We start from the raw sequence: 12,255 nt of genomic DNA on the forward strand, positions 1-12,255 counted from the left end.
ATGGATTTTTTCAAAAGGATGTAAATCTGTTTGTTGATATCTTGAAATATTCTTGCTGCAGTTCCACTTTCAGCTACAAGGGGGCAACACAGGCGGAAAACAAAGGCTTTGAGATTGGCCTGTAAACCTCCTCTACTCATCTTGCTCACATTGTTACCACCCAAAACCTAAAAATACCTTTTCTTCAGTTTAATAATACGCCTCAGTAATGTCTGTTCACAGATACAAACAAATCCTGTCTGTGGGCTCAGTCGTAGTAATATATCATACTCAGTGACAAATTGATGTTTCGTGTGAAGCAGAATCAATATCAATGTCATGGTATTAAAACATAAACCGATTGTAGTGAGAACAGATGATGTTCAGTGTGGTGTCAGTGCTGCTGCTCTTTGAAGACATTATTTCTCCTCTATTATAGTACCACAGGCTCAGACATCCTCACATTTAGTCCCATCGGGTTAAAAAAAAACACTGAATAACTACCTTTCCTGTGATGCAAAAAATATCTGTTTGACAGACTGTTTGTTGTAGCCACTTTATAACACAGGTTTTCTCTTAAAAGTGGTCTCAAAGCTCAGATCATCATTATTTTATCGGACTCAAAGGTCCTCCCAGGTTTTACAGCAGCTCTTCAGTCCCCCCTCCAGGCATCTGAGGTCTGTCACATGATCTTCAGTAATCAGCTCACATGCACACGCAAAGTGTGGAAATTCAGTTGCATGAACATATTTATAAAAACAGAGCCCATGTCTTTCTGCTCCTGCTGAAGACTCTATTTCTATTTCTGGTTCTACTTTTCTGGTCTCTGATTATAGGACTTTTGTTCCAGTGTTTTATAACCGTAATAATCGACCAACAAACAACAACCTGCAAATCAGAACATTTCTGGAAAAGTTAATGGGACTGATTTATTATTAAAATGTGCATATGTCTCTGTTAGTAGTATTTGGAAACCATGAAGCATCTTTAAGATTTTAAGTGCCTGAAAACTTGGTTTCAAATATCAAAGCTGCTATAATATTTATTTCATATAAAAAATGTGTATGAGAAAGGTTTCACCCGTAGAGAACCTCTCATCTCCCCTCACCTCTACGGAGCGAGTTTAGCTTCTGGTTTTGGTGGTCTGGCCACGACTTTACTGTTTTGGTTCACTCTCAGTCCTCTCGTTTCATTCTTGGCTGCAGCTGGCAGCTGTTTTCAGCAAAAAACGCTGCTGTACACCACCTGCCCAGCAGTAAGCGATTAGCTGTTGAAGCTAAAAGATGAGTAAATTTAGGACTTACATTCTTAGACCCAAACACAACTCCAAATGAATGATAATGTTAAATAGGCATGTGTGAATGTGTAACACATACAGTATCATTTTAAAAGGTGATATAGGTCAGTGTGATATTGTTTCTGCTGCCCCCAGTTGGTAACAAAATCTCTTATTACTGCTTTAAAGCTCCAAATAGTTTAACTGATTGAATGTAGACCACTGTTAGAGACTCTATGGAGAGGCTTCTTTCAATGCACTGATTCTACACATGCTCACAACACATTGTCAACTACAGAGCGTCTTTAAGGTTAACAGTAAAAATAAATAAGATTTAATTTTCATGTTCTACATCACTGCGCACCCAAGTGACTGACCCAATTATTCTTTTGACGTTTCTTCAGTGGAGCCCCCGTGAAAATTGTTCACAGTGTGTAACAGGGGGACTGTTTGTAAAAAGAAATCTTGCTGTTGATGATCTTGTTTAAAGTTCCAGGTCTCTGCAAGTTTCAAGCTGTCCTCAATGGAAAGCAATGGCTGTTAAAGGTATGAAATCCATCTAAAAATTTCTACCATGCTTTTAAAAGTATTCAGACACACAGTGAAAGGGCTTAAACATTCACAATTACCTCGTCCTTTAATGTTATAAAAACAATGCTGAGTCTAACTGTTGTATAACTCTCACACTCTGTGTAACTTCTGCTGAGCTGATATCTCCAGTTTCCTCCACTCTCTCCCATGCTGTTGTCTGTGTTAATCAATGTTGTACTGTCCTCCTCTTTTCCAGTTTTCCACATGACCCGTGATGTGCTGCCCTGTTAAGCCCTTGGAGCCTATCAAGCCAACATTCAGAAGACGTCCACACACTTGACCACATACTGGACACCGGCCTGATCTTGCTGCCTTCAGTATGGACCTGAGATTCCTGTTCATAGCTTCAGCTCTCCTTCTGGGGGCCACACTCACCATCTCACTGGCAGACCGCACCTCACAGTGCAAAGTCAAATGGTAATGTAGAATTTTTATTTTTTAGAGTATTTGTGCATAGTCAGCAATGAGAGAAATTAGAGGTTTAAAGAGCAAGTGTTGAACTGAAGTATACTGTGGGTACTTTTAGGGAATCTTTGAGTGAATTCTCTATTTACTGAAACTATTTTATTCTGCAGATGTTAATGTTCACAGAGCAGATGCTGCATCTTGGACCAGCGAGACATAAATAATGCATTATGATGGTGTTTGGGTTGCATGAAATCCAGTGCAAAAGGGTCAAGTTAATGTTAGACAAGTTACTTATGAATTCAAAATTCTGTGCAGCCTGATTTCTCATGCATGTTATCTTGGACATGGAGTGACTGCAGGACTCACAAGACTCACATTAGTCATACCTGCGCAGATAAATGGAAAGTTGTGCTGATTTACAGAATCTAAAGCGAGAGTCTCTTTTCTGATACGTAAAGTATTTTATTAATAATACTTTCAAACACTACATGAGCCTTTAACTGAATCTGACAGTAACACATCTAACCTTGCTGCTCTGCTCTGCAGGTTGTTTGACATCTCGTGTCAAGATGTCTATGGAAAGCTGGTGAGCCAGATCAAGGCCTGGCAGATCAGACAAAGCTGTCTATATGAAGGAGAGAAGTGTTCGTATGAGGTCAGAAACATCTCCGTCAACTAATATATTGTTGAATTATAATTAATAATAAATTAATACTTTACATAAAAAAATAACCTTTTGAAATAAACAATGTACATTGTCCTTCATTCAAAGGTTTTAGAAAGACCATAATGACTTTTGTAATCAAATATATTTGATTTTATATTTGTCCTTTAATATGTAAACATGCATCAGATATAGGAAAACACTGTACCATTTATGGGTAACACCCTTTATTTGGCACTTATAAGTTGTATGTAAACATATAATAAATGGTTAATAATGTAGTTGTAAGCAGATATAGGTGTTTGTTAATGTATTTATCAACAACTAAATATGCTGTTACAATATACAATATGTCTTTATAGGAGAAGTTACAATCTGTGAAATAAATGAGTGATTTCATAGATCCTTCAAACAATGAACAGAAACAAAATAATTTATCTACATATGACACAAGATATTAAACAAGAAGATATATGCAAACTGAAACATGCAACTGCAGGTAAGGGGATGATGTCATGATCAGTCCTACCTGATGTACAGTGTAGAGAATATCCTTGTTCCTAATATTGACCAACTGAGCTTGAAATGTGCAGCATGCAATGTTTCCCGTCAGACTTGACTGAATTTGAAATGTGCTGCAGCTTGTGTCGACAGCTCCTTACCTGATCACAGCCACGCATACGTCTCCAACAACCAAAAAAGTGAGCGACCTACAGTTTCTTCTGGAGCAGTCCACCGTTTGCAAAATGACTGTGAGTGCATTTTTTTTTAGTGAGTAAACTGACTGATGCAGCTCTGAAGTGTGTCTTCAATTAGAAATATTGGACTCACAAAAAGCTTTGTTCAAAGACCACAGGACCTCATGTAATTCATTTGGCTTTGATTAAATGTTAAAACAAGAAAATGTGTGTGCATCTCAAAGGAAAGTTAAAGAGGAACCTCAGAGTTGAGAGGGTTAATCAGCTTTTGTCACTGACATTCCTCTCTGACTGTCTCCTGATGTTTCTGACGTGCAGGGAGAGGCAGTGTCTGAGTTTACCAAAGATCCAGCTGAAAACAGCACAAACTACTGCAGCCTCCAGAACCTGATGGACGGTAAATATCTTTAGCTCAGAGAACTTTAACACCATGACAGTGGACTTTCTTCAGTTGCTTCATTAGTTTGCCTATGTCAGTGTTTTAATCCATAAGAAGCCATGATAATGAATATCTGTGTTCTTCTCTCTGTACAGGAAGCGACCTGATCAGTGCTGAGGGATACAAACAGTTCAGCAACAAGTGGATCTGTCCTGGCTTTGATACAGCCAACTGCACCTTATCTTCACTTATCTAACTGGTTCTTAACAGTGTGTTTTTCCTGCTGTTTTCTTCCTATGTGCATCATTAAGATCTGTATTAATAGCTGCTATAGTTATATAGTTAAATAGCTGGAAAAACTGCTTTGTTATTGCATTGTAAAATGACTTAATTCAGTATTCTAGTTTTTTCCCTAAAACCAGTTGTTTGTTTTACATGAATGCAATGATATCCAACGGCAGGACTTGCTGTATTTCAGTATTGTTTGAATTGAAAGTCTTTACAATAAATGGATTAAATAAAAGTGGGAAACATAACTTTTTGGAGACTTGCTCAGTCAACACGATGAAAAGTGAAAACAATTAAAAACGTAAGTACAACCAACTAATAAGGTGGTGGTTGAGTTCACGCTCCTGTATTGCTGTACATCAGTCAAATGTGACAATAAGGTTTCATCATTCAACAGTTAATTTTTAATTTGAATTCAAATCTATTTGACTAATTATACATTTGTATTTATTGCAAATGTTTTAAAGATTTTGTGAATGTGAACAGTGACTTTTATAAAATGGTACTTTGACCAGTGGTGCAGCAGCACAGTAGAGAATTAAATAAAAGGACACAAAAAAAATACAATAGGACACATAAAAAAACACATATATAGTATTCACAACACGATGAATGTAAGTGTGTCTAAAACGGATACACTCGAGTCAAAGTAAATGTCTAAAACTACATGTTTACATAATAGAACAACTGCAGACTGTTGATATATAACCTATAAATTATAGAAGAGTAATGCAATGTAATGGTTGATGGTTTAATTAGAAAAAGGAGGGGAGACAGAAACTCAGCTCTAAGCTAGAAGAAAAATTTATTCTGAAAGTGTTTCAAGTTCAAAGTGTATTAATTACTGTATTTGGTCAGTTTGACACTTAAACATAGAAAAAGTCATCAAGACAATTATACATGTAATTTAATCCAACTGTTTTAAAAAAGATTTAACTGAACTGGAAAAGCTTAAAAGGAAAGTTTAACCTTTATTTTACACATTATCTGGATGTTCTCCAATAAATACAAGGCACAAAAACAGAGCTCCCCCTCGTGGAGAGGCTGCTAAATGAGTGAGTTTGTGAGTGAGTTATAACTAAGTAGCAGGAAGTGTTTTGCCTATGAAACCTGCTCTGAAATAAAAAGTCAGTGCAAACGTAGCATGACTCAGTGCCTGCAGACCAACCAGATCAGTCAGATTAGCCAGTGTAATGTCTGTAGGTTGTGGTTTAATGAGAATCATTAACATGGTCTAAATAAATTCTTACTTAACAGCAGCAACACTGAAATACACTCAAAGTGATTATGAAGTTATATTTATGAAATATGCTGCTCAGAAACTAATCCTAGAATAGGACTATTTGATGGTGTTTGATTTGTTATTCACATATAAATATGGAATCTACCGTATGAATTAGTTGATAAGAGCATTAGACATACTTATTGAAGATGATCAAGTGTAATCAGCTTACATCTTCACACAAATCTACAAAATAAAATGTGGGCTACATATTTTTTCTATAGTTTTATTAAATCCTCATAGAAGACATTCCTTAATCTCTGTAGAAAAGTAGCATTTTTGGAAGAAAGCAACAGTTTGCAGTTTCTGTGGCCTGCTCCTTTGTGGTGAGTCATTTGAGCTGGCAGGAGTAATCCTTACAAATGCTGTGAGCCTGTGTCTCGCCACTCTGTCCATGAAAGGCCTTGTTTTTCTGCGTTCGGGGAGCATGAACGTCAACACTCGGACAAGACTGAGGCCTCCAGCAGAAAGCTGGCTGTTGAGTGACGAGGTTCGTCTGCAGTTCACTGAGTTTTACCGCCTGCTTGTGCGTCCGTCTCAGTGTCGAATTCAGTCAGGCAGCAGTAGAGCAGCATCTGGGTGAATCTGGTGGCAAAGGCTGGAGGAAGGAAGATGTGGGAGGGATAGGAAAAGAAAGAGGTAGTGGAGAGGTCAGTTGCAGTAGATACTGATAATCCAAGATGATTAATGTTGTATTGCAAAGTCACTTCCTCTTCACATGTTTGAGCATGTCAAACACAGAGCAGTATATAACTAATTAACTAACTATTCAGACTCTTAAATAAAATGAAAACACACATATTACTGTACTCAAACATTACATTTTCTGTACATGGACATTGGAGCCTAAAACATACCGTTCAGCTTGTGTATGAATTTGGGCCTCCTCTCCTTAGGCAGGTAAATGGCCACATAATAGACCGGCACTCCTGACAATGCAATGCCAATTCCTATGAGAGAATTGATGGTGTCTCCATACAGAGGGACAATGACTAAGAACAGGCTGCACAGACAGTAGATGAAGGGGAAGAACAACGTCAACTGTGGAGAGAAAAAGACACAACTCTGGTTTACATTTGCATATTGCACTTAAGTGTGGACAATATCTAACTGTGTCATTTGCTTTACAACTGTAACATACTGTATATACTTTTTACACTTTTATACACTATAATACTGTACATCCCACCTACACACTGGTTATACACACACACACACACACACACACACACACACACACACACACACACACACACACACACACACACACACACACATTTTAATACTTATATTGCCTATATTTATAAGTCTTATCCTTTATATTTATTTTTCTATCTCTAGTTGAACTGTTATTCTAATTATTCAAGTTCAGTGAGTTAAAGGTAACAGTCACAGGAACTGTAGTATTGTGCACGTATACACATATACAAGATGTAATGTAGGTATGCAATTATATATTCAGCATGAATCTCAACAAAGCAGCACCTTCACAGGCCTGTGTCTGTCTGGCTGAGTGATGCGCAGGTAGATGAGGCCGGCCACAGACAGACCCACATAGAGCCAGTAACTGAAGCTGAAATAGTTGATGAGCTGGAACACGTCCTCCACACACAGGAAGATCAGACCCATTAACCCCTGCAGCCACGCAGCACAACGAAAAAGATACTTATTATTTATCAGTTCCTGCACATTGGTCTATTGTTTACGTGTATGCATGTGAGTAATCTGATGTTCATTTGTAGTTCAGAGTAAGGTAAGCGGTCCTCACATTGAACAGCAGTGCAGGTATAGGTGTGTAGCGCTCCATGTGAATCAGACTCAGACTGTCAGGGAGGTGGCCCTCTCTGGCCCCGACAAAAAACAACCTGTGTGATCAACAAAGATGGTTATTGGTATGGCACTCAAATGTGAGTGTAAAGTCAGCATCTGTGCAGTAATTCCTGATTACCGCGAGGCAGCAATGATGGAAGCATTGAGTCCTCCGTAGCAGGACATGGCCACTGAAACAGGGATGATCCACTTGAAAGGACCCAGCGTTGCATTTCCAAATGTCTGCAGGGTCAGATTAACATGGGTTATTACAAACTCTCCGCACTCTGGGCAAAGAAGTCAGTTTATCAGTGGCTCAGACCATTATATTGTCCACATTTCATTCACTCACATCATGCAAGCAACTTCTACTCTAGTTTCTGAAGTCAGACTGCAATGTCTCAGGTCAACCATTTCTAAGCAGAGCAGGACTATATTTAGCAGCAGAGTGAATTATCTCTAACTGTTGACTGTTGGTGTCTTACCACAGCGACAGCGTCACTGGCCAGCAGAGACGGCATGTCCAGAACCACATAGTACGCCACGTTGGTCAGTAGGTAGATGATGGTCACTATAGGCATGGAAATGGCAATGGCCAGGGGTAGATTCCTACAACAACAACAACAACAACACACAGTGATTAATGACTCACTGAAAACTTGCAGTAAACACAATACACATGGTTCATGTGATGATATTTATTCAAGTTGCAGTTCAACCTCCACGGCCAATTTCCCTTTCCATCTCATCCATTTCTCTGCCTTTCACTTACTTCCTCATTCAAAATTTCTAGCATCGTCAATCACAGTCACGTGCCTCTAAACAAAATATTGAAGCACAACTAGCTGATCGTGATCCTGTGACTCACTTTCACCTACAACTCATGGAGAGGCTTTTATTGTTTTACCTCTCTGGATTCTGAATCTCCTCAGTGACAAAGTTGAGTGTATCCCAGCCGGAGTAGGAGAAGAGAGCTGAGTAGAGGGCCAAAGCTATGGCTCCAGGATCTGTGGAGGAGCCCTCAAATGGGCTCTCAAAGCTCTTTGTTGCTCCTACACAAGAAGTGAGAAGTTTAAAGCACATTGTGTAAATTTATGGCGTTTCCCTTTGATGCATTTGTACTTTTATGTTATCTTACCAGAGGATATTTTCAGGATTCCTACAATGATGATGAGGAAGAGTGCCATGAGTTTGGCATATGTGAAAATGTCCTGGACCAGAGTCCCCCACTTCACATAGGCACAGTTAATGAAGATGAGTATACCTAGACAAACCAGAGGAATAAGGAAATGAATTAACCTTCCTCTTCATGATTCAGATGTTAATTTATACAAATGAGGCCTAATACAGCTTCTCGTACAGCTTCTGCTTTCTTCAGTGGTGGCATTTGCACAGCAGACAAAGAGAAATCATTTAGAAACAATGGTAAACCATGTTGGTCAGTCTGAGAACTCATTTTGAAACAAGCAGAAGCCTGCTATCTCTCAGCCTCATGCCCAAGATCGCTGACCATCTTTTCTGTATCACGAGGTCCACATTCAGTATGAGGGTACAGAAACAGAAACTTGATGACTCATGGCATTGCTGCTCTCTAACCTAAATACCACTTCTGCTAACTATATTCTTCACAGCACAAAGGCTGGCTGTAAACCACGGTGGTATTTTTACAGGACTGGACAGGCAGTCTAACTATAGCTGATGCCAGTTCCACACACACATACATACACACACACATGCCCATGTCATCCTTAATAGGTAGTACTAAAGCTCTATTTCCTGTGTATGCTTCACAATAAAAACCACGCAGTTAAGGGTTCTTTTGGGGAGTTTTTCCTTATTCGAATTGAGGGTTTAAGCACAGAGGGTGTTGTATTGCAAATTAAAATGATATGGTTTGTGATATTGGGATTTATTGGGAAGAGCCGTTGTGAAGCTCAGTGTGGTGAGCCGTCACCGACTTGGCAGTCCTGATTCTGCCAGCTCCCAGTTGATCCAAAAATGGGGAAAGCCGTAGAGCGGGGGTGGAAGTGAGGCGTGCTGAATGAAGCTGCCTGTGACGGCACCCGCCTGTCACTCAAAGTGGCCATTCCCTTAATTATGCATAACTTTTATCTTTAATATAATCTGAGCGGGTGAGTTCAATAAGAATTCACCCCATTACAGTTGTCATGGACATGGAGCTATAAAGGCTGAAACCGTTTTTTGTACCAAGCTGTAAACATGTTTATTTCTGCTGTGAAGTTGGGCATTTTAATATGGGGCCAGCCTCAAGTGGCCGTTCAAGGAACTGCAGTTTTTGTCACTTTTTGGCAGGTTAGCTTCTTTTGCCATAAAGGTTAATTAAATGCCTATTGCTGAAAAAAAAGATAAATAATATAAAAAAATGCTGTTTGATTTAATGAAACTCTTTGGAATTGTAAGTAAGTGTTTTGTCTCAGTCTTTCTCTATGTGCAACAGGAACTGGGGTGAGGCCTAAGTGGGCATCAGAGTGAACCTTTCAAACACTAGAAGGCAGTAAAGTGAGTTTTTCCGCCTGTATTTTCCACAGACTGTTATATTTCACAGTAGATGATGCACATTTATGGATAAAAGAACCCAACCTAGAGTTTATATTGTTACACTGTTACACTCTCAGTCACAGTCTAATTCTTGCTCATTCAGACACAGGAGTGTTTCTTACAGAGGCAGGCTGCAGCAATAAGCCGGACAGAATCGTATGGCGCCTGGCAGGTGGGGTAGAAAGCCTCCATCAGGTAGTTGGCGAAGGTCAGTGAAATCACAGCCTGGCTGGCTGGCTCAATAAGTAGGATGGACGTCCACAGGCGAATGAAAGCCAGGAAGCCTCCAAACGACTCCAGGATGTAGGCGTAGCTGGCTCCAGACTTGGTGATGGTGGTGCCGAGCTCTGCGTAGCACAACGCCCCAAACACTGAGAAGATGCCTCCAATGGCCCAAATGAGCAACGACAGCCCGTAAGAGCCACTGTGCATAAGTACTCCCTTCGGTGAGACGAAGATCCCAGAGCCAATCATGTTGCCGACAATGAGGCAAATTCCATTCATGAGGGAGATTTCTCTCTTCATCTGCATTTTCTCTCCTTTCCCATTATTTGGGGCCTTTAAGTCCTCATCAGACGGAGCCCGTGAACTAGGGCATATTGTCTGTAACATGACCCCCATCTTCTGCCTCAGATCCCCCATTAGTCCAGTGCTGATGTGGAGATGAAAGGGCAGTAATTAAAGGGGATTATTCCAGTTTCACATTCAAAGCACACAGTTGTTCCATATAAATATGACATGATTTGTTAAATATACTTTAATGTCTAACCACACATCTTAAGACTGAAAGATAAAAACTGAATGGTTACCAGAGTTAAGTAATCAAGAAGAAAAGGTCATGCATGTGTCCATATCTCCCAGTAACATTTGTCCCCATAGTCCACTCTTTATGCATCCAGGCAGGAACAAAACATACTTAAGGTGTAGGTATTTATGACATGAAAAGCAAATGTGTAAAAAGTACAAAAAGTGAGCTTACTTTATTTTTCTACTTAGAGAAGACCAACAGGTGTATTTGTTCGTCTGACATGTAGTCTCCCTCAGGTCAGCGCTGCTGCTCTCAAGTGAGACATCGGTGAGATCACATCTGAGTGGTAGCAACAGGACGGTTGATGTTGCAATCCCTGCAGCCCAGCACAACCACAATGAGTGTTTTTCCAGCACCAGGCGAACCGCACTCTCGTGTTCCCCCCCATGCTATTTTTAGAGACAAGCAGACCTCGTCCCTGCCCCCGGGGAGCCAAGACAGAGGGAATGGAGCCAAGCTGCTTCTGGGTCAACATACAGGACACAGTCTGTAGACTGTATGATAGTGAATATAATGTGATGTATACTGTCATTAAAGAATATTTTGATGCACTGTAATTGTCCCAACAGCTGCTTCTCTATTACTCACTCAGACAGGTTGCTAAACACATTCAGATTATGAGACAATGGGCCTCCTCCACCCCTCCTACACAGGAGCAAGACACCCAGATTGAAAGAGACGAACAACTTCTTGTTAAATTTCTTTTTTTGCAGTCCTTTCTAATGTCTTTGTGGTTCTTTTGCTTTATTTTGAGGTAATAAAAAAGGTATCTGAGCATATTAGGAAGCACAGCTAGAGGAGAAAAAGTTGTACAAGTCAAGAGTGACAAACTGAGCAGAGTGACGGTTTTAACTTTACTTTATACAGAAGGTTGAGCTGAGTACAATCAAAAATATAAAATTAATTTTTTAATCGTAGCTCAGAGTCGATGGATAAACTTTAAATGTGCAAGATCCAGCTAGTCTGAAGTGTTATTAAGAATACTGAGAGATGAGGCCACTACTGAGGAGACGAAAAGAAATCAGAGGGCACATTACTTTGGTCCACTTTTAATCTACACACACATGCAGACACACTCATTCTGGGTGTTATTTTGAGATCATTTTCCATCCCTTTGTGGTTGTTTGTATTTGTCTGTGGTTGTTTTGTGTCTCTTTATGGTCATTTTTACAATGCTTCGCAGTCTTTGCATCTCCTTGTGGTTGTTCTGTGTGGCTTTTTCTGGCAGTTTTGAGACTTTTTGTGTCTGTTTTATGTCTCCCTGTAGTTGCTTTGTATCTCTTTGTGGTCACTTTGTAGCAGTTAGGTGTCTCTGTCAGTAACATTTAGCAGGTGAAGCCCAGGGGATCCCTGAGCCTGTCCCCGGTAGGCCTGTTCAGTAATCCATGGCTTTGGCTAAACATAGACCCCCTTAGTTTTTGGCATTTAAATCAGCAGCTTCATATAGATGATAACAGTATATGAGCTAACTGTGCTAATAAATACTGTCCTTGGATTAATGTTACATTTAAAGA

General features: G+C 39.8%; 1 protein-coding gene across 2 annotated transcripts; it reads right to left on the minus strand.

Annotated features, from left to right (window-relative positions):
* Positions 1-5,071: 5,071 nt before the first annotated feature.
* LOC127358414 (Y+L amino acid transporter 2) lies at positions 5,072-11,085 on the minus strand. 2 transcript variants are annotated; one of them, XM_051391899.1, is made up of 10 exons: positions 10,913-11,085; positions 10,056-10,585; positions 8,513-8,638; positions 8,282-8,426; positions 7,860-7,983; positions 7,514-7,617; positions 7,334-7,430; positions 7,051-7,200; positions 6,423-6,606; positions 5,072-6,163 (listed from the first exon to the last, which is right to left on the minus strand). In XM_051391899.1, the coding sequence occupies exons 2-10, from the start codon at positions 10,573-10,575 to the stop codon at positions 6,069-6,071; spliced, it is 1,545 nt and encodes a 514-aa protein (XP_051247859.1). In that variant the 5' UTR covers positions 10,576-10,585; positions 10,913-11,085; the 3' UTR covers positions 5,072-6,068. The 2 variants fall into 2 exon arrangements, with proteins under 2 accessions (XP_051247859.1, XP_051248693.1); XM_051392733.1 differs by lacking the exon at positions 10,913-11,085 and adding an exon at positions 10,743-10,877.
* Between the last annotated feature and the right edge of the window lie 1,170 nt (positions 11,086-12,255).

The sequence above is a fragment of the Dicentrarchus labrax genome, unplaced genomic scaffold, assembly GCF_905237075.1.
Source record: "Dicentrarchus labrax unplaced genomic scaffold, dlabrax2021, whole genome shotgun sequence".
NCBI classification, from domain to species: domain Eukaryota; kingdom Metazoa; phylum Chordata; class Actinopteri; family Moronidae; genus Dicentrarchus; species Dicentrarchus labrax.